The following is a 22,327-nucleotide window of genomic DNA, read 5'->3' on the forward strand; positions in this document are numbered from 1 at the left end:
GCTGAGTGGAGTAGCTTACTGGAGTAGCTTAAGCTCTGTGAGACGATGGGATGGTTTTATAATGCCAAAAGGAAGCAATATAATAAAGCAATTCCAAACATAGGAAGCAAAAAAATGAATGCACCCTTGTCTTAATCTTGTCCATAGCACACTTAATAATTTTCCACTATAACATTTTACAAGTTTATGAGGAATTATTTCAAGATAAAAAGTCAAAACCTCATTTAAATTATTCATACAAAATTTGTGTTATGCTTTGTATTTTTTCAGCTTCCTAGATTTTTTCAGCTTTGTTCTGATAATGTTTGGGGTGTGCGGAAGGCTTGTGCTGAATGTTTTATGGCTGTTTCATGTGCCACATCACAGGAGGTCCGGCGAACAAAATTATCAACACTTTTTATTAACCTTATCAGTGACCCTTCACGATGGGTAAGATGTCAGCTGTTAAGTTCCCCTTCTCCTCCTGCAAGATTCTTGACAATTATTTTGAGAGTTTAATTAATGTTTAAAGTATTGATAATACCATTGACATGTGGAAGAGGGGTGATGTATTATGCAAGGTATAGAAGCTCCATCTCTGTAGTGTTTTGTAGACGTTGATTATGTTTTCAATAACTATTAGGGCTAGCATTTTAAGGCAACTCTATGTCCAGATACTTTTGTCGTTTTACTTATTTGTTAGATGCCACAACATATTTTACTACTTTGAAAAAGCGTAAGGAACAGTGCTGTTATTTGCCAGAACCAAAAGTAAAAGTATATGCCCCAAAATGAAATCTTCTACTATGAAAGTAAATATAACCACGTACAGTGAAAGTGTACAGAGGTTCTTAAGATGGTTTGACAAAGGGATAAACAATTGGGCAGGAAACAGGATGTGAAAATGCATATATATCTATTAAACACTTTACAATCTGGTTTGTATTTGTTACTTGGTTCCTTCTCTAGCTTTTAAAATATGTATTTGAAAATATTTTTGGATTTCCTGCTCACCCATTCTAATATCTGCTTTGACAAATTGTGATTTCTTCTGTTAAAGAGATGTGTACTTCTGTAAGTTCTGAATATAGATGGAAATGTAATGTAGGAATTTATAGTAAAATTGTGGTGAAATATATGAGAATAATGCAAGATTTCTCTGGATTAGAATAAGGGGTAGCTAACCTGTGGTCCTCCAGACAGGAGCTGTAGTCCAAGAACATCATCCCTGACCACTGGTCATATTGACTGAGGTTTTTTGGAAGCTGGAGTCTGACAACATTTGCAGGGTTTGCAGGTTTCCCACCCTTGCTCTAGAGTTTTTAAATATTCTCCTGCAGACAGATCCGTACTTTAATATGTGTATTCAGACACTGGTGTGACACTCAAGTATGTACCTGGTTGTAATGTAATATTCTTGAGGCAGCTAGCATAATGCATTCCCATGTCCCACTTCTTGGCCTTGTTTCAAGATGCAAGATTTCCTTGCAGCATACCTTGGGGAACTTGTGATGTTTCCACTTCTGACAGCTGGAACACTCATTACAAGCAGCTATATTTAAAGGAACTCTCTGGAATCCATTACTCTAGGTCCGCCAAGCTGCCTTTCAATCCCTGGGGCCTTTTATATCAACGTTCGCTAATCCATCCAGCAGTGGTCAATTTTTTAAAGAAGAAGAATGTAAAAACACTGAGGATCGGAACCTTGCAGAGGAACATAGGTATGGACTGGTTATTAATTTCATTTAAATTCATTGGCTCTTAGCATTTTTTTTACTGATAATTTGATTGTATGTTCTACCATTATGAAGGAAATTTCATGTCCCAAGTTCTGAGGTAGGATGGGTTTAAGAAAAATCTTTCTTTTAAACAACCCAAACATTCTGATTATTAGACATACACATTTTGTAGGTCTAGCAATGAAAAAATTGTGGATACAGAATATATGTGCCAAATGTTCATTCTTTTTGAAGTACCTTAATTTTGACGCTGCCTGTTTGTGAGCAAGTAAGAAAGGCACAAGTGTCCTTATGTAGACCAGCAGTGACTAACTATGCCAGAAGTCGAGGCCAGTTTATTTTGCACTATAATGCACATACAGCTCCTTGTGCTTTGGTGTAACACGTGTCTTTAATTTTGTGTTTGCTTGTTTGTCCCAGCATCCTTCCACCCTCCATTTTCCCCTTTGTGACCTCCATATTGCAGATTGACCACCCATGTTGTAGCCAAATATGTCTTTATAACCACTATGGTAGATAACACACACATTTATTTTCTTTGTCCAGCAATGAAAGAATTGTAGATACAGAAGATATCCCAACACATGATGTACAAAGCCAGACAGAGTTGCCTTTAGATGCTGATGAGAGTGATTTTGCAGAGACCCTTGAAAATGACAAGGAAGAGAGTAACTCCATGTTGGTTCATTCCCTGCCTGAGACAATGTTTCATTGCACTTCGTCTTCAGAATCATGTCAAGAAGCAGCAAATAAGAACGAACAAAGTTTTGATTGCTGTAGTATAGCAGTATTGCCAGCACCTGCACCGAGTTCCCAGGAAAAACCCCTTTCTGATCAAGAGCTATATAACTCATTCAATTTCTGGAGGACTCCACTTCCCAAGATAGATATTGATTTAGAACTTCAGGAAACTGCAGAAACACTTGATTCAGAAACTCAGGAAGGAGAGCAGGAAGTTGTTGCATCAGCTTCTTCAAACGTTACCATGGCTACAAGGAAGGAGTTGGAAGAAATGATAGAAAATTTGGAGCCTCATATAGATGATCCAGATGTTAAAGGTATTAATACATGTTAATACATTCCTAGTTCCAGGTGAGGTGTGAATTAGATGCCTAGAAAAGAAAGATTAAGGCCAATTGATTGAAACTGAAATGAATCTTAGAATCCTGTAGGTAAATAGCCTTGATTTATGCAAATACACTATGCTTACTTATCAAGAAAATCAGGTCTATGTTTTGCACCACTACTCCCTCCCACACCTTCTGTCCTTCCATTTCCTTTTCTTGATTTCAAACAAAGATCTAAATTACAGAGTGGATAAATTGTTACAAGTTAGTTGGGCCAGTTTTCCCTGGCCATTTTACTCCCTGGTTTAAATGTTAAGCTGCCTGTTAAAAAGTGATTTGGGTATCAAATCCCAACTATATCAACATATTGCAGTACATTAGAAGTGAAGCTGTAAGCCCGAAGTCTCTACCATCACTATATAGATTAATTTCCAGGAACCTTCAGGGCCTGCAAACATTTTGCATTTCATTGAATATTTTGCTATCAGAAATGTCATGGAACATGCCTCTTGATCCCTGTTCCACTTCACTTTTAAATATGGTGTGGCATGTGAAGGTCTTTATGTGGTTGTATTTCATAATAATTTGCAGAAATCTGTGTCTCCACCTGAATACAGTTGCCCTCAGGACTGGTTTACAAACCCTCTTCTTGGCAGTTTTTTTCTGTAAAGTTACTGAATGTTCCTAGGTGCTGCTGAATCTACCATGTATTTTGGAAGATGGTCTCTTTAGCTCATCTCTCTGAATTTGGACACCTCTTAAGAAAGCTTGCATGATGGTTCCTGAGATCAAGGAGCAGGTTTTTGTCTATTGATATAATTGGACACCATTTTTAATCAAAATGGCGTACTGAACCTTTCAAAACTGTGCAAATTTTCATCTCCAATTTCAAGACGGTACTCACTGTTTTGTTTCTTAGAATTCCCAAGCAGTGCTGGGTCTGAGACAGCTAGTGTAATGTAACTCAGCATCAGTTCCAGAAACCTCTATACTAGCTGAGAATCATGAGTGGAAGGGTGCTCATGTGTCCAGTTTGTTGACATTGCATAGGCATCTGATTGGCCACTGTGAGAACAGAATGCAGGATTAGGTAGGCCTTTTCCAGCAGGGCTCTTCTTATGTTCATATGAAAGATGAAAGTTCTGCCTCTTACATCCAAAACAAAAACCAGTTTGTCCATTTCATTACTACTACTTAGCCCTTCCAAGTATGTCTCTTGAATCTTTGATTACTCCCGTTGGTCATTGTGCTAATTTACTAATTTAATCCATAAATGGTTAATTGCAGAAAATGGGCTAGAAAATGAACTACTTGATCCATTAATGATGTCAGATACCAAATAGTGACTCTGGACAGCTTATTATAGTCTCAACTCAGTTGGCTTGGGTTTGAATACAGAATCTCAAAATACACTTTATTAGGAAGCTTCCCACCCTTGTGTTTTACAGCAGATTTGCTTAAATGAATTTTCACTTGCAGGCAGCTTGCCAACATGAGTACTAATAAGTAGCTTCTTAAGTATTGTATCTATTAGAGGACTTTCTGAAAGATGGGATTCAGTACTAGAAATGTTCCCTATGCGAATGCACCACAGGAAGCGTTTTAAAATTATGCTCCTCTGTGAAGTAATCACATAGCAACTTACTGTGTTGTGAAGTAGAAAGGAAGTAAGAAAGAGCACTTCAGGAAACAAGCTGCAGATGATAAAAAAACAGGAGGATGTTGTATTGCTGTGCAAGCATTGTATTTTAGCAACTACACACAAAACTAAAATAATAAATAGAATTTACTAAATGAAGGAAATAAGAGGTAGTATAAATTAAATCAGGGCTTCCCAAACTTGAGTCTCCAACTGCTTTGGTCTGCAACTCCCATCTTCCCTAGCTGGTAGGATAGGAACAGTTGTCAGGGATGATGGGAATTGTCGTCCAAAAACAGCTGGAGACCCACGTTTAGGAAACCCTGAATTCGACTAAACAGATCATTGCCCTGAAATTTCCCCAGATAACCTAATGTGATCTGACCAAGGCAAAATAGAGCGGTACTATGACTTCCCTTGATTAGGACACTAGACTTCTGTTGATGCATAATTCTTTTTTTGCTGTTTACTCATGTTAAGTTAGGGTCTACTAAGACCCCTAAATCCTTTTCACAAGGTACTACTGGTAAGCCAGGTTTCCCCCATTTATGCAGCTGGCTCTTCCTGCCTAAAACCTTACATTTGTCCCTATTAAAATTCATTTTGTTCATTTGGACCCAGTTCTCCAATCTATTAAGGTCAGTTTGAACTAGGTCTGAGCTCTAACTACCTACCTCATTTTATGCTTGTTTTGATAAGTAGATGAAAGTGCTTTCCATCGCATTCTTAGTTACTTGTACACATTTATATTGCTTTAAAGCCATAATTGTCTCTGCTGCTTTTCTTCCTTTGCCTTTACAGTCATCTGCTGTGTTCCCTGTGCTTCAAATCTTATTTAATCTTTAATCTTATTCCCTGTACTGACTAACATGTTGGTTTTTTAATGCCACAGTACTACATTGGATGTGATTACATAATAAATGTTCATAAAAATCACATGGGTTGTCACAGCCAGTGTCATATAATGCACATGTTGCATTAGAGAGAACAGCATGACATTTCTCGTGTAATGGTTTGGTAGGCGCCAGGTTTTAGGTAGTGTGAGAGAGATACATTTTGATTTGAACCGGGGGAGTTGGGGGAGTTTCAACTGAATGGGAAAGGAGCCAAAAGCAATGTGTTTTGGTATTGATGCTAACCGAGGTATGATTCACATGAAGTTGCAGAGTCAGACAAGGATAAAAGCCCCCAAATTATTCTATACCTGAATGACATTTATTTCCTTAAAGTTTCACAATAAATTCTTTCACTTTCAGGACCTAAAAAAATGGTCCTGAAATTGCAGTATCTAGTTCCTTTGGATAATTGAACCCTACCTCACAACTCTCTCACCTTCACATCACACAATATTACCAGTCATCTTTTAAAATTCTTTGCAAAAGCATTAGTCCCTTAATCAGAATCATACCTGAGAGGCTGCTTTCCAAACTGTCTTAAAATCAAATATCACCTCAACTGTGAGTTCACTACACCAGGGTAGACAGACTTAAGGCTTGCAAAATATACTGTATTTTTTACTAAACCCCAAGATCTACTCAAAGCTGCCTAGTGCAAGAGGCAGGCACATAAAATAATTTGGGGCCTAGGAATCCTGGATGGAGCTCACAATCTTTCACACAAAACTCTAATTTGGGTTACCCCAAGCTTTCTACATTTCAGCAGTATAATTTAGGGTGGCAGGGAGAGGTATCAGTTTGTTGCTTTTATTCACACGCAATTGGGAATCAGAAGCCCATGCCAATCTACTGCTAAGCATGTACAAGTAGATCTAGATCTAATTTCTGCCCACTGTGACACTAGACAGCCTTTAGGAAGTTTCTCTATCTCTCCTTTCCTTCCCCATTCCCCTCAAATTGGAGATAATAAAATTGGCATCTCTTTAAGGATGTCACAAGAATGAATAAAGTAGTGAATAGATAAATAGTTAAGCATTCAGTGTATGTTATCATTACTATTATTAATTATATGGATGCTTTTATTATTCCTTATATGGCTACATGCATTTCATGTCACCAAACCTTGCTTAGTTGTGCCTAGCAAATCCTAATTCAGTCACCAGTTAGTTCCCAGTGTCTCGGTTCTTATAGTTGCATATTTAACACTGAAGCTTTGTTTGGTTTCTTCAAAAGAAGATTCTGCTCCCCCCCCCCCCGGAGTCTTTTGAAAAGCCTAAAAACCTAGGCAGAACATAACTAACACAGTGACCCCTGTCTCAAATGGCAATTGGCCAGAAACAATGGCTTCCCCAGGATGAATTGCTTCTTTCAGCTCTTTGCTGAATATAACAACCACTAATACAGCTGACTGTGTAGCAGGAGGAGAACCATACAGTCAACTTTGTCTGTTGGCCACTGCTGATGCCTATAGTCTATGGTGGTCAATTTGTGCAGTTACAAGAACAGAAGAAAATATGTAATGAGATAAAGCTCCATAACTACTTTAAATACTCTGGATGTATAAATTAGCAGAATTTGCATATCATGAACATACAGGTCTTTGAATCAGCTGTGAGTAGACAATACTATATATACCCCTACATTGTTACTATCAAAATATGCAAGATTTTAGAAAGCAAATGAAAAATGCTGATGTAAGGGCTCAGAGTGAGCCTATTTAAAGGACCTAACTTAGTCAGATTCATTAATTTCATTGGCTCTGCTCTGAGTAAAATTTAGTTGAATACCAACCAAAGACATAATCATGAAAATTAAAAGTCAAATAAATTTTTGGTTTCTTTTTTTAGTTATTTTTGTTTCACATTTTCAAAACTATTTATGACGGCTGAAAGTTTGTTTTCAGATTCACACCAAAGAATTAGGACCGCCATGTAAGAGAATTGTAGCTTCTCAGTTTTACTTTATGTTATAACTAAAATATAATAAACAATGTGAATGCAATAAACACAATTAAATTAAATAGAACTGAGAAACATCAGTTCTCAGCACATTTTGAAGAAATAACCTTTCATATTTAAAGGCATGAGTTGGCTCCATAAGATGATGGATTTCTGAAATTATGAAGTTAAAATAAGGAATAATGCCTTGAATTGTTTCTAAAGTGCAGGAAGAAAGAGGTTACCAAGATGTGGGGAGTGTTAGGAAGGAAGAGAAATATCTAGCAATGTAAGAAGCCAGATAGTACTCCCTGGTTTTTTTAGGGGCCAAATAATGCTGCAAGAGTCCACATGGTTGCAGAAAGAAGTAAAGGGTTTCCTTGGTAGCCTCCAAATGTGTACTGCCTGTTCACCTATTTACTATTATCTTCGAGTATGCATGTTTGGAAACCCTAATGGAACTGCATCTTGCACTGTCCTACAGCTTTCATTTAGAACAGGGGTCAGCAACCTAAGGCCCATGGGCCAAAAGCGGCCCGTGAAGGTCGTTTGACTGGCCCACAAGCTGCCCCCAAACCGAGCTGCCCACTCGCGTTTTGCGCTAAACCGGCGCAGCGCGGGGACTCACTTCTGCGGCTCTGGAAATTGCGCATGCGCAGACGCCAGAAATTATGGGGGCATGCGCTCTGGCCCACGGAGGGATCTCCATGGGACCGATCCAGTGCAGGCAAGATAAACCTTGCTGACCCCTGACTTAGAGCATTGTTAGGATGTTTTTTCATAAGCTCGGAACAGCTTACAAAGCAGATTACATGCCATCATCAGGGTAAAATACTAAAAGCAATAAAAATGCAGCATAAAACCAGAGTCTGTGTATTCCCAAAGTTTACCTAACAGATTTATTCCATCCTTAACCAGAAGTGTGTTGTAATTCTTTCTGAAACCATTTAAAGACTTTACACCTTAGCAGCAAGATCATTCCATAGCAACAGGGCATTTCTGTAAAGGCTCTGCTTCCATCAGTGAAGGTTCTCAACTGCTGTGTTAATGGAATATGAAGCAGGGTGTGGGGGAAGTACTACTACACCACTGAAATGTTTGTGTAATGGGTGTAGAACAAGTTTTTGACCTGTTTGCCCCCTTCCTTACATGCACAGCACAAGTGGAGGTGCTCTCTGCTGCCCTTCGAGCCTCAAGCCTGGACCCCCAGGAGGAAACGACAGCAGGCATTGGCAAGTCAGTGGATTCTCAGAATGAGCTGAGCATCAAAGATCACCTGAGCTTTACATCCATTCAGGATGACCCAGTGCCTTTAATCAATGATACTGCTGAGGTAAATATTTGGCTGCTATGAATTTTATCACTTGAGCACCTGTCAGTTAATGTCAGAAAACAAGTAACTTCATTTTCATATGCTTTGGATTTACTTTTGAGTAAATATGCATTGGATAGTGCTGCAGAGTATGCCTGCATTGTAAGTTGTTGTTTTTAACTTTCCACCACAGGACATTGTAGAATCTGCTCTGCGTTATATTCATAATGATTCCGACTTTAGCACTAATAGTAGTTTCAGCCCTGAAGAAGAAAAAAAATCTAAAATTCAGGTATTTTTAAAGAGTTTTCTCCTTGTACAACTTAAAAGTAATTTTACATGTAGTATATGATCCGACACTTGTAAGTATAATTTTTACTTTGCTTAAATTGTGCACTGTAAGTTTCTCTCTCTTTTTTAAAGAGTTCTGAACTTCGAAATTGAAAATTGAAACCTGAGCCTCCTCACTCAGACTACTGTTGTCCCCTTGAGAGCATCATCAGTTGCAAATCTGACCTGTACATGCAGTTGGCAAGAATTTCTATTACAGTAACTGCACACCGGTCTAGTGAGTGTGAGAGAGAGATGGCTTGTACTATGTACAAGCTTTTCTGTTTCCCTTTTGCCTTAATGGCTTCAGGCACCTGTAAGCAAAACAGAAACATCCTAGCCCATATAGTCAGCAAGGTGGTAGCTAATCCCGTTGCCCTGAGTCACCGTTTCCCTTGTACTCTGTACTCTCAGGACCTAGGGCACATGTGGCAGCCTTGACCCATGGGGGCTGCACATGACTCCCATCCTCATTTTGTGGCTTCTCCCTCAACTGTCATCAGCAGGCGTCCTATTGGACTGCAGGAGAGGGAGGGAGATGGGACTGCAGGGCCCCTCCATCAGCTCTGTTGAAAGGTGAGCAACTTCGCTCCTGCTCTCCTTAAAAAGTTCCCATTTATACTTGTAACAAGTTGGTTATTAGAAGAATAATGTAACCTAAGAAATAGTACTTGAATTTTCTTTTTAATTCTCTTTCCCTGCAGTCTTAACATTTTTAATTAATTATTTTTTATGGCGATGTAGTTTTTTCAGAACATACGCTTAAATTCATATGCTTTGTGTTTTAGGACATTGTACCTCAGGCCTTGCTGGACCAGTATTTATCCATGACTGATCCCTCTCGAGCTCAGACTGTTGATACAGAGATTGCAAAGCACTGTGCCTACAGCCTTCCAGGTGTGGCACTTACTTTAGGTAGACAGAACTGGCACTGTCTGAAAGATACTTATGAGACGTTAGCCTCTGACATGCAGGTAATGTTATAGCTCTTTATAAGACCTGAAAGTACTTAGATACAATGTGCAATTTGAAATTGTATGCTTTGGCTTCTCTAGTCTTCCAGAACGAGTCTGAGGTTCTTAATGTAATGGGAAAGCAGAAATGTTTCTCATTACTATAGCATTCTTGATGTTTTTCCTGAGAATAGGGATATCTGAGGGGAAGGGGTGGTAACTACTTGTGTCCTGGAAGGAGAATTTGCACATGTCTTTATCGTATTTTTCTTTCCAGGGGAGGAATCCTATACATAGTAGGCTAGTGTAAAGCAAACCAGTGTAAATTAAGCTGGCATAAAATTACTCCAGATCCAAACTCCATTCAGCAGCAAGGCTGTTGCTGGCTAAGTCAGCTTAAGGCTGACAAAGGGAAAGTAAGCCTTTAAAATAGTATTTGAGTTACACCATCCTGTTTACTGGCTTAATTTACACCGGGTTGCCAGATTACATGACCAAGATGATCAGGCTTAGGATCCAGCCCCTGTCACACCCCTTTTCCAGGGCTTATGCTGGTTTAAGATCTACTAGGCTTGGCTTAGCCAACTGAGCTCCATCTGGGCTAGAATGGGGAATACAATCTGGCAGATCTCTGGCTGAGGTGAAGAGGAAGGAGTTAAGCAGTGTAGCCTGGCTGTACTGGGGACCTCCCAGTTCAGCCAGAGATCTGCTGAATCCTAACCTACTCATTCCGACAGATCTTGCTGTAAGATTGCTCTGTAAACCATAAGTAACCTGTTGGATTTCTTTTCTCCATTTACACTGATCAACTAATAGATTTGCTGTAGGAACAGCTTGCTCTAATATAATTTCTGAAACCCCCCAGCATTTTTCCTTTTTGAATTCAGTGCAATGAATCTGCTAAACTCATAAAATAATTCAAAGGAAGGATTAGAAAAGAACTTTGCTCTGTGCCAACATTTATCCCAAGAGTTTGCAATAGCATTCATACAAGGCCAGAGTTTACCAGCTGTATGGGAGTAATCTTATTATGTCTAAAATTCTAGGCAAATCAGTAAAATAGAATTATGAGCACAATTGTGTGTTGTTTCGCAGTGGTGAAGAGAGCCTAGGATTGTACTTCAGACACCTATGCAAGGGATGCCTGATCCTTTGGCTGTGGTGTTAGAATTTTGAAAAGGTTCCTCCTCTGCTGGGTTTGCAGGAACACAAAAGGTCTTCTGGGGAACTGGTAGAGGAAGTTAGGACATCTTTTGTTTTCTCCTGTTACCCCTCCCCCAAAAGTTATAATAAAGGATTGAATGGAATGAGAACATGCTTAACATATTTTTTGTTTAGGAAAGCCGATCCAAATAATTTCTATTTTGTATAAACTGCTTAGAGCTGTGGTTTTTTTGATTAAGTGGTATATAAATCTCTATATATTATCACTCAAATAAAAAGTTCGTCTCCAGCCCCTTTCTCAGCAGTAAATAGTAACTGCATTAATATGTTAACTGATTGTAAGTTAACTGATTAATTGTAACATGGTAGCAGAACCAGATATGAGAGATGCTTGGCTTTTTGCTGAAAACAGCCCCACATCTCCTCTGTTTCCAGTAATATCCAATAAATAAAAATGCATAATGTGATTTAATTGCATTGAAAATTTTGTTAGGCCAGGGTAGACTTGCCAGTGCACTATGATGTCCAACATGGGTTTTATGTTACTAGACTTCACCAGCGGAAAGAAGAGATGCATGGAAGCAACCACGTCTCCTTTTTGTCTTGTTCCAGCCTTCAAATCAAGCTGTACTCTTGGCTGTGCAACAAATCTAACCCTAACATTGAATAAGTTGTATGACTTGCTAACAAGTTGGCCTTGTGCATTGTTTCCTCTTAGTGGAAAGTTCGAAGAACATTGGCATTTTCTATACATGAACTTGCAGTCATTCTTGGAGACCAGCTTACAGCTGGTGATCTGGTTCCAGTCTTCAATGGCTTCTTAAAGGACCTTGATGAAGTCAGAATTGGTGTGCTTAAGCATCTGCATGATTTTCTGAAGGTACATACTCCTTTTATGCATACAAAATAATCATCCCTTTTCCTCCTCCCTGTATGCATACTTATGTGGTGACAGATAATTAAATTTATAAACTTTTAGTATTTAGTAAAACTTGATGGATATCATGTGATGAAACCGAAGATGTGTTTAATTTCTGCCATCATTCACAATGTATATTGCATTACTGTCTTGTTCCAGGATATTTCATAGAAATTCTGGAATAGCCTCATTTTTTGTTAGACTATATTCAACTATAATTTGATAAACTACAATCAACTATAATTTGTATGGTTCTGAAAACATTCATCTTTATTTTTCCAGCTTCTTCACCCTGATAAAAGGCGGGAATATCTGTACCAGCTTCAGGAATTCTTAGTCACCGATAACAGCAGGAACTGGCGTTTCCGAGCAGAACTTGCTGAGTAAGTTTTAGTAGTAAACTATGCTGTCTAAATGCTAGACCTGATTATTATTAATATAGAATTACAATACCACTTCTGTTTGGGCAGAGTTTAGGTTCTGAGAAGACCCACTAGCTGCTTGTTTTTTATTCCACTTGCCAGATGAGAGGCTGAAACTTAGGGTCTATGTATAGTTAAGTAAAAAGTAATTTTTTTGTGTTCAGTGGGACTTAGTCCCAAGAAAATTCAACTCATTGGAATTTATTGCTGAGTAAGCATGCTTGGAATTGTAGTGTGTGGATCTTTTAGATCTAAGAAAGAGCAGAACCAAACCTCTCCACCCCATCAGCAGCACAAGGGCATGCTCCATTTCAGCTCCAGAAAGAGGCTGCTGAGGTGCCTTATAATGAATGAACACTCCAGCAGCAATTGGTGGCCATTAGAGCAGGTGGTAAGATACCGGGAGTTCCTCCTGCACTGTAGCTTTTCTTCAGAGAGACTACTCAATCAGGCTGGAACCCACATCTCTGCTCTTCTATGCCAGTGTGGTGTGTAGAGCCAGTGTGGTGTAGTGGTTAAGAGCAGTGGACTCGTAATCTGGTGAACTGGGTTCGATTCCCCACTCCTCCACATGCAGCTGCTGGGTGACCTTGAGCTAGTCACACTTCTCTCTGAAGTGTCTCAGCCTCACTCCCCTCACAGAGTGTGGTGTTGTAGGGGAGGAGGGGAAGGGAGATTAGCCGCTTTCAGACTCCTTAGGGTAGTGATAAAGCGGGGTCGTCTTCTTCTTCTTCTTCTTCTTCTTCTTCTTCTTCTTCTTCTTGGAATATTCATCTTTGCTTGCAGCACATAGCTTCATTTTCATGATTGGTTAGCAATTTTAAGTCCTTTGTTTATTTTATTTTTGTAGGCAGCTGATCTTGCTTCTAGATCTGTATAGTGCCAGAGACATATACGATTACCTCCGACCTATTGCTCTCAGTCTTTGTGCAGACAAGGTTTCCTCTGTTCGTTGGATTTCCTTCAAACTGGTATGAACTATAATGTAAACGTTAAAAATGGAATTTGACTTAGTAACCATTTTAGCAGGTAATCCATGTATTGGGTTCTTTGCGTATTTTCTAGGTTAGTGAAATGGTAAAGAAGCTGTATAGTGCTCCACCGCCAACATTTGTGGTCGATCTCATGAATGAACTGGTTGAAACGTTCTGCAGGTGCCAAAAGTGGTCTGGCAGGCAAACGTTCGCCTTTATTTGCCAGGTAAGAGATTCATGATTTTTTCTTATTTTCTTGACATGTAAGCCACTGCTACAAAGTTACAAGTTTTTCCATTTTCAACACTGAATTATTTCTGGATTCCAGAGTTTGATCATGGGTACAATAGGAAGTTAGTAAGAGTAGCTAACTGGATAGTATTTGTGAACTCTGCTCCTTACAAAAAGATAAAGAGCTTTTGGAGGTTGAGCCTAATGATGATTATCATTCTCTTGTCCTAATTTAATGTGTGTTATCCAAAAATATGTCTCCTTGAAGCTTTCCATGTGGATGGCTAGCTGTGTGTATCAGTGGAGAAGGGGGATGGGTGGGGAGCAGCCCCAAATACAAGAAAGCAAAAAGAAGAGAGCTTCAAAATGACCCTATAGAATATATTTTATTGCTATTTTAGAGGCTTTGTTCCTGCTTTTTGGGGAAGTCTAAAACAGTTACTTTATCTTCTTTTCAGACTATCATAGAAGATGACTGCCTACCAATGGATCAGTTTGCTGAGCATCTATTGCCCCATTTACTGCTCTTGGCCTCAGATAGAGTTCCAAACGTTCGAGTCCTACTTGCAAAAACATTAAGGCAAACGCTTCTAGAGAAAGGTTTGTGGACTCAAGTACTCTTGCTGCATTTCCTGCTCTGTAGAAATCACACATTTCCTGTGTGCATCCTTACAGTGTAGTATTAGCTAGTAAATGTACTCTCATGCCATTGTTTTTTCCTCAAGCACATCTTTTGTTCTGGACTGGTTCCTGATGTTTGAAATACTTGTGACAAGGGATGAAAAAAAGTTAACATCTAGGAGGTTGTGAGAATTTCCTAGGTACCAGACTGGAAGCAGAAATGGAAATTCTAACACAGGAAGCATCCAAGAAAGGTTCCTCATCACATGGAAAAACTCTTTAAGATTCTGTGCATCTTCTAGAGCAGGAGTGGCTAACTTTTTTGGCCTAAGAGTTGCATTCAGCCTTGGCCAGTACTTCAGGGTCTACATTAGCTGAGAACGGGGGTTATGGCCGCCTCTCTGCATGATTTGCATTCCTATCAGGGTGCAGGGCTTTGTTCACTTCAGCACAGTCTCTATTCTCCCCTTCCTTTTTGCCACTGACACCAAAACTGATGCAATCCTAGAGGACCAGAAAAGTTGCTGGGGCAGGCCAGGTCAGCTACCCATAGAGGAATCATATCCAATTGGCAGGAGTTTTCACTTGAGACATGGCTGAAAAACGTAAAGAGGTGCTGGTAGTATTATTTATTCTGCTTGCATTCTACACCTTTGCAGCCATTTATGCACCATAGTTAAAACGTATAAAAACTACAAAACCAAAACAACAGCACGAGACAACAAACACATTGGTAACACTGCTAGGTCCAGGGTATTGAAGCTTGGGTGAAGAAGTATGCGTTAGCAGCACAGGGGACAACTGCCATTCCCCAGGGAAAGAATTCCACCATTGGGGCATTGCCCTGTGTTGTGCCACATTATCAAGGACCATGCCCATTGGTGGGATCAAGAGCAGGGTCTCCCCTCCTGATCTCAAAACAAAGGTCAGTAGGTAAGGGACAGGCATTCCTTTAAGTACTTGGGTCCTAAGCTGTACACAGTAGGTCACAGGCATCCAGTACAGTGCTTTAAGGATCAGTGACTTTTCCCTGCTCAACCTTATGCAGCACAGATGATTTCTCAGTGAATGTTGATTATAACGTAACACCTTAAAATTGAGCCAGAAGAATGTGGGAGCCTGTGCTGTATACTTTCTGCAACCCAGTCATGATAAGCATGGTCCTTTCTTTGTTTGTTTATGCCAAATTATAATATATATAAATGATTTAAAATGTTAGTCTTTGTATGCATTTTGTATAAATGTTCTGTACTGGCAGCAAAAAAAAATAGCATTGACTTTGCATCCTAATTTGGGGTTTTATAAGAAGCATATCTTTTGTGATGCTACCTTTTCCTTTATAAAAAAAGATTCTCTTGCTTTTTCTCCATACAGAATATTTTTTAACATGTGTCAGTGCTCACCAAGAAGCAGTGGAGCAGACAATTGTGGCCCTCCAAATGGATAATGATAATGACGTAAAATACTTTGCAAGCATCCACCCTGCCAGTACCAAAATTGCAGATGATGCCATGAGCACAGCCTCTTCAACTTACTAAAAGTAGCCCCTGAATGTTGCTATAATTTTAATTAAAAAACAAACCAAAAACATTACAAAATCGCAGGGCAATCCTCAAGTGCTCCTAAAATGGATGACTGAAACCTCTTTTTTTCCCATGGAGGAAGGAATTTCTTGCCAGACTTTTAACTTCAGTTGGATGTTATCTAAACCTGAAACCAAGGATTTTAAGAGTCAAGGAAAAATAAAAATAAACATTACCTGTTGAATCTTGACTTTAGAACAACTTTGCTCAGAGGATTGAATTTGCCACCAGAGCCTTAAATCTTCTGTCTTCCTGAATATGTGAAACTTGAATTGGCTGAGCATTTTCAGTGTAGAAGGGATGTGATTTCCAGAGACCGGCATTTGTTTTCTCCTGAGGAGTTAATGTAACAAGCTTTCCCCCTCTTAGGAACTGATAGCTGAAATTCTCATACCCTATAAAGGCAGATTTGTACCAAGAAGCAAGAGACACCTCCAGTATTAGCTATTAAAAGTTTTTATCCTTGAAAAGACTTAATTTGTATGCAGCTGGGCACCTCCTTAAGTGTGAATAGTTTTGATGTGTGTAAAAGAGGGAAAAGTAGAGATTTGGTGTTTGTTTTCTCCCCTTAAGGGCTCAGTGCTAACACTAACAAGAATTTGATTGTAAACCTTTAAACACAGCATATTGCTGTACTCATTAGCAGAAAACTCCACTGAGTACCTGTGTCCTAATGTGTTTTTCATGCTGGTCATGACCTGAAGGAAACCTGTTAGCACATGTACTTCACATCAGGTATTTTTAACTAGATCATGATCGGCTCTTCATATACTGTACATATCTGTGACCACTCTTGGGAGGGCTGCAGTCTTTAATCATGCTATTTCAAACTGTTGTGATAAAATGTTCTCTCCTTGTCCAAATAAAAAGAAAATTTATTAATAAGAGTGAATGAAATCTCCTTCTCTTAATACCGTATAAAAGCTTGCAAATAGGGAATGCTTTTATCAAGTCTCTCCTTTTCCTGTTCTGATGGTGGTATGTGGGTCTAAAGTTGTGTGTTTAACTTCTCATGGCGATAGTGTGTGTGTGTGTGTGTGTGTGTGTGTGTGTGTTGTTACCCAAGGACAGGTGGATGTCCTACTCTGAAGAAATGTGTGTAACTGGTATTGTGTATGTATGTCCCCAGGCTGAAAGCTTGGTTCAAGAGTCATAATGGAGGGGACAGGGGACTGACAAATGCTGCACATGTTCATGGTGGCTAGTTATCGATGGGCAAAGTGGCTGTTAAAATCATGGGGTTAAAAATGCATAACGAATGCTGGTTCTGCCTTATTTCTTTTCATATAGTAGTAGTAGCAGCTCCCTACTACGATATACTATGTTTAGTGATATCGGTTCTTTCACATATATATGCGTCTGTCTATGTATACATGAATTTATATGCATACGCTACTACCTCAACTTGTGATGTTCAGATAAAACCATGGTGTTAGTTATTGGAAGCTCTGAGAAGCTGCGCTTTCAAAGAAATGTGTTGAACTTGTTTGAACTAAAACATACTTTGTAAATCCGTAGAGACCAAGTATTCATGGCGAGATCCTGGCCTGATAATCAGTATTAGAAAACTAGGCTGCCTGAAAGTAGTATGGCACACTAATGCTCTGATGGAGTAGGAAGGCTGGGTTGTAACCATGTGGCATGGGGTGTTCCAGTTCAGACAGCGTCCTAAATCTCATGCAGTCTCCTGGAGAATGTTCACAGTGAGCCATGATGCTGCCCCTACCACCTTCCTTTGACTTGTTTTTGTATTGTTTTTTCCAGTGTGTCTAATGCTGGTATGTTTCTGTATTGAAGTGCTCTTTTTATCTTTTTTAGAACTATAGGCTCCTTTATTCCTTGAGCTACATTTTGGGCTTTTTTTTAATGGTTGTATTCATGCCCTGCTTTTTACAGTTTCAGTGGTTTCTCATCCAAGGGTCTATAGCAGCATCTGACCACTTGGTGCACCCCATATTGTCTATTAGAAAGCACCACAATCTGGAAAAAAAGCATACCCATTTCTGAGTTCATGCAGCCTTTTAAAAAAATGTTTAAACCTGCACTTGCTTTCATAAAAGTGTTAGAATAAATGTACAGTGATTAATTCAACCAGTTCTTCATATTCATGTGGTTGACTAATCTTTTTCTTTCAGCTTGTTCTTTCCCATCACCTGCCATCTAGTGGAAAAACATACTCGTTTTGATCATAACATGTCAAACTTGCCAGATTTTTTTTGTACTGTGTTACCACACAGACAGCTGCTTAATATTTACTTTAGCTATCATGAAGCAGCAACAATTCTGACTGCAAATTAACGGTGCAAATGTATTCACATCTATTCAAAAGCAAGCCTTATTGAATTTGCTCCCATCTCAAGAGACTGCAAATGCTGTCTGTGGGTGTTCCCAGTTGCAGAGTCTCTATTACACAACACTTCCCCATTTCCCCAAAAGCCTTACATGTGCCTGTACAAGTCACATTTGGACAGCAACAAGTGCTTGAGATAGTTACAGCTTGCAGTGGATATCAACCCAGAAGCTGCCTTGCATGGAATCAGATCACTGAACTGTTGAGCTCAGTACTGTCTGCACTACTTGGTAACACCACTCCAGGCTTTCAGATGGGATATTCCCAGCTCTTTCTGGAGCTGGTAGGTATTGAACCTGTCCAAGTTATTTGTTGTTTCCTGTAGTTAAATAAAACCACTTGCAGATGGCTGTAGAATTTATTTACTTGATTAACATGGTATTGACAAAATAGAAATTAACCAGCAGCAAGATATTTGCTTGATGAACATTGATTATATAAAGGTTTGACAATTTAATAGAAATTAGTGAGAATTTAAACAAACAAAAAAAGTTTAAATACTGCCAGAAAATATAAAATGTATGTAACAGGCAAAGGAAAATGCTTTATGCACACACAACCGTCATCTGACCAGTCCCCATAAATTCTTTTCTTCAAGGTTTAAAAAAATAAGCTGTTCTCTGTAACATATATCAAGGCGTTATTTGTACAAAATAAAATCATGGCCAATGATTCATAAGCAGTGCAATAGGCAAAGAAAACCACACCAAACAAAATAAATAATGCAGACTAGAAACTACGGTAAATAAGCTATAAAGCACCCTGTGGAATCTGTTCTACATTACTGAAATGACCAATTCAATTAAACTGCGCTTTTAAAAATGAGTGCTGCTGAAATACAAACGTTACCAAAACAATTTGTTGCTGGCAACAGAAAATGATCAAGCAAAAGGAAGCAGCTCTTCATCAGGAATTGTTGGAGGACATCTGAATAGCTTGAACTTGTGTACAAAGAGAGGTGTGTATTACCTGATTAAGTAAGCCACATTGTCCAACAGCTTTAATTACTCCGAAGTTCACAAATATGCTCACTATGGCTAGTGTCCCATTGTCCTTTGGAAAGAACGATGAGCCACAGTCCGCCTCCTGAGCTTGGAGTTAAGGATTTGTCTCAGTAGTCACACTATACTTCAGAGTAGCTTAGGGTGCCCCAAAATCACTGCATGACTCTCAAGGATGATCAACCATTCCCTTCCTAGCCTCAGTCCTTAGAAGGGGGCAGTTGCTTCTCTGTGTCATGCTGTCTCCTAGGCGTTCCACATGCACCAGAAGCACAGTGCAACTTCTGTGACAATCCTGGAGACATTCCCATGCTTCTCAGGGGCACAGTACAATGGCACCGGTGATATCCCACCACCTTCCTAGCTCCAGGAGGAGGTCAGAGTTCTTTGTGTTGCACTGTACTTGAAATACTCTGCATCTCAGAAGAACAGTACATCAAAAATAAACTCCAGCCCCTTTCCAAGCTTGGCAACCACAAATTGGGGGCTGCTTATTAAGTGAAAATGTTTGGGTCCCTGTTAAATTATCAAAGCATTATCCACAAACATAGGAATAAACTTTAAAAAGAAATGAACAGAGTCTGCATTATGAGGTGCTGGCTATTTACTTATACGGTGCTTGTATTCTCACCTGTAAGGAACATACATTTCCTAGTTAATAAGTCCTATACTTAAGTGCATTGCCAAGGTTTAACAGATCTTTGTGGGTAACTTTCATTTATGGGGCTGTGCTCATCAGTCTTTGCATCTCAGCTTTACGTATAGTTCCATACAGCTTTAAAAATGTCAAATGAGAATGAGAACATGCTGAATAACACTAATGTTTTGCCCTTGGAGACCTTCCATCCACTCAGGACAAATCTACTTTGTAAAGCTCCACTGCTCATAATCTGTACCAAAAGCACAAGCAAGAGTGAGTAAAAAGATAGAAATTACAATGGAGAGCAAAGAAATTCACAAAGCAAGTAAATGCATGGTTATGGGTTGGAACTGATTTTGACCCAAGAGCCACTTCACACATTATCTTTCACCAGCACAGTGGAAAAAATGTGAACACTATTATGGATGATAGTTGCATTTATCTATTTTGTTGCTGCCAACTGTGGCTTCCCAACGTGTGTGTGTGTGTGTGTGTACAGCAAAATAGAAACAAGCATGATCTGCACATGACACATACATAGACATATGCAGCCTTTTAAATAAGCCCATACAACTTATTAACAGGCTAGTTTTTTAAAAAATCCAGGCTACAAAGCTAGTTGCTTACATTTCCAAGTTGGCTGCAGAGGAAAGGAAGATCCCTTCTCTAGAGTCAATACTAAAAAAAAGGCCTTCTGTCAAGTGGTATGGTGAAAAAGAAACAGAGCAATCCATCCCTCTCCCACCAGCCTATACAACTGGCGGGAAATTCTACTGCCTATGGCTACCAGGAAGAGTGGCCAATTACAAGGCTGGGTATGTAGGCTTTACCCCTACACTAAGTGTAGTGAAATGATACGCATGAAGTAGCCCTTAGGAAGAAAACACATGAGAGAATTTCCAAGACTTCTCCAGACCCAACTGTCTGAAAATAAAACTTCCCAGCGAGTCATTTATTGTCACCTGATGCCAGTATCTGACGTCGCAAAGTAACAGCTGTGCTGCACCCTCTTCCCCATCTCAAATTGCTTTGTCCTTCCAAATAACCTGAGCCTGATAGGCAGAAGCCACAGGTAGGGAGGAGACAAAATGTCTCCAGGGTGTAAAAGACAACCTATTTACAGAATATACATGCCTCAGATTTACAGTAAGTTGCACAGTCCTGGCTTTGCCCCAGGTGGTCTCCTGAATACCTTAGGAATCCAATTAAATTGGTGTTTCCTTTCGCTCCTTGCTTGGCGATGGCTTCACTGGCTCCTTGATTGCCTTTGGCTGCTCTTTCGCTGCTTTTGTCTCTGGGACAGTCTCTCTTGGCGGCTGGGGCTGCTGCTGCTGCTGCTGCTGCTGCTGGGATGCGCCTGCCCGTTTCTCAAGCTCTTCTTCTTCCTGCACCTGCTGCTCCGATTTTGCTCGCTGCATCTGCAAGAGCCGGAGCTGCACTCGCAATTCAATGATGGCCTCTCGCTCTTCATGAATCGCTTGGTTCAGATGGTTGTTCTTAATCTTTATCCAGCACAAGAGGGAGGGAGGGGGGAGGGTCACTTCAGCTACAAACAGCTACTTATGCGGCTAATGAATCGTTAATAGAGCATCACACAATGTAACTTTTCCTTGGAAGGGGCACAAGTATGTTCATGGGAGAAGGGTTAGAAATGACGCGCGTGGAAAATCCAGCCCAGGAGGAACTGGGTATTTATAATCACAGGAGATTAAACAGCGACACAAGATGCTGCTAACTCCCTCTCCACTAGAGAAGGTTCTTGCAGTAATCACAAGTTTAAAATTGTGGGTCTTTCCTCCCTAGCATTCACTGGGAAATTACATTTGTTTATACAGTTTGCATTTTCACTTTACTCTGAACTTCTGTGTGCCCACAAGTATTACAAAAATGAAGGTAACATGGTGGCTTTGAATGTGAGGTGCAAATCCCTAGTTCAGATTGTACTAGAAGTGAAATCCCAGGTTCAGTGGGACTTACTCTCAGGATAGTTAGTGCAGGGTTGACTTAGTTGAGTCACTGTCTCTTAGCCTCACTCTTCCACCTGCAATATGGAGGCAACAGTGACCTACCTTAGAGGTTGCTGAATGGATTAGAGAGATAATACGGTGGAACCTTGGTTCTCGAACTTAATCCATTCCAGGAGTCCATTCGACTCCTGAAACTGTTCGAAAACCAAGCAGAAGCTGTGTCAGACGTTTGGCTTCTGAAAAACGTTCACAAACCAGAACACTCACAATCTGGGAGCCGATTTGTTTAGGAGCCAAGCCATTTGAAAACCAAGGTATGACTGTATGTAGCAAGGTATGAAGCACTCGGAGTACTCTAAATCGTTTTTATTTTAAAACGCCAGTAGTTAATAACATTAAGACCTTTTATATTGTAACATGTAGGGAGCAAAAACCCTATTTAGGAAATTCTGCAGGTTAAGTTATTTTGGATGCTTTACATCAGGTAGTTGATTCATATTTGTAATTTTGTATTGTTCAACTAAATTAATTGTTTAATTAATTTGTTAGCATTCAAATTTTCCACAAGGAAGCATGCTTTGGAAGAAATGCATAGGAAGCCAG

At 39.6% G+C, this 22,327-nt stretch overlaps 2 protein-coding genes across 13 annotated transcripts in view; one reads left to right on the forward strand and one right to left on the reverse strand.

Moving 5' to 3' along the window:
* PPP4R1 (protein phosphatase 4 regulatory subunit 1) overlaps positions 1-16,653 on the forward strand; it is a 36,624-nt gene extending 19,971 nt beyond the window's left edge. For all 11 annotated transcript variants that reach the window (XM_079982914.1, XM_079982917.1, XM_079982910.1 and 8 more), the window contains 12 exons: positions 271-429; positions 1,570-1,700; positions 2,265-2,776; positions 8,415-8,590; positions 8,763-8,861; positions 9,688-9,873; positions 11,735-11,896; positions 12,218-12,318; positions 13,208-13,328; positions 13,423-13,557; positions 14,021-14,162; positions 15,558-16,653. In XM_079982914.1, coding sequence (XP_079839040.1) covers positions 271-429; positions 1,570-1,700; positions 2,265-2,776; positions 8,415-8,590; positions 8,763-8,861; positions 9,688-9,873; positions 11,735-11,896; positions 12,218-12,318; positions 13,208-13,328; positions 13,423-13,557; positions 14,021-14,162; positions 15,558-15,721 — 2,088 coding nt within the window. In that variant the 3' untranslated portion in view covers positions 15,722-16,653. The remainder of the gene's footprint in view (positions 1-270; positions 430-1,569; positions 1,701-2,264; positions 2,777-8,414; positions 8,591-8,762; positions 8,862-9,687; positions 9,874-11,734; positions 11,897-12,217; positions 12,319-13,207; positions 13,329-13,422; positions 13,558-14,020; positions 14,163-15,557) is intronic.
* Positions 16,654-18,460: 1,807 nt separating this feature from the next.
* RALBP1 (ralA binding protein 1) overlaps positions 18,461-22,327 on the reverse strand; it is a 29,154-nt gene continuing 25,287 nt past the window's right edge. For both annotated transcript variants that reach the window (XM_079982939.1, XM_079982940.1), the window contains one exon: positions 18,461-21,259. In XM_079982939.1, coding sequence (XP_079839065.1) covers positions 20,963-21,259 — 297 coding nt within the window. In that variant the 3' untranslated portion in view covers positions 18,461-20,962. The remainder of the gene's footprint in view (positions 21,260-22,327) is intronic.

The sequence above is a fragment of the Podarcis cretensis genome (genome assembly GCF_951804945.1).
Source record: "Podarcis cretensis genome assembly, chromosome: 7".
NCBI classification, from domain to species: domain Eukaryota; kingdom Metazoa; phylum Chordata; class Lepidosauria; order Squamata; family Lacertidae; genus Podarcis; species Podarcis cretensis.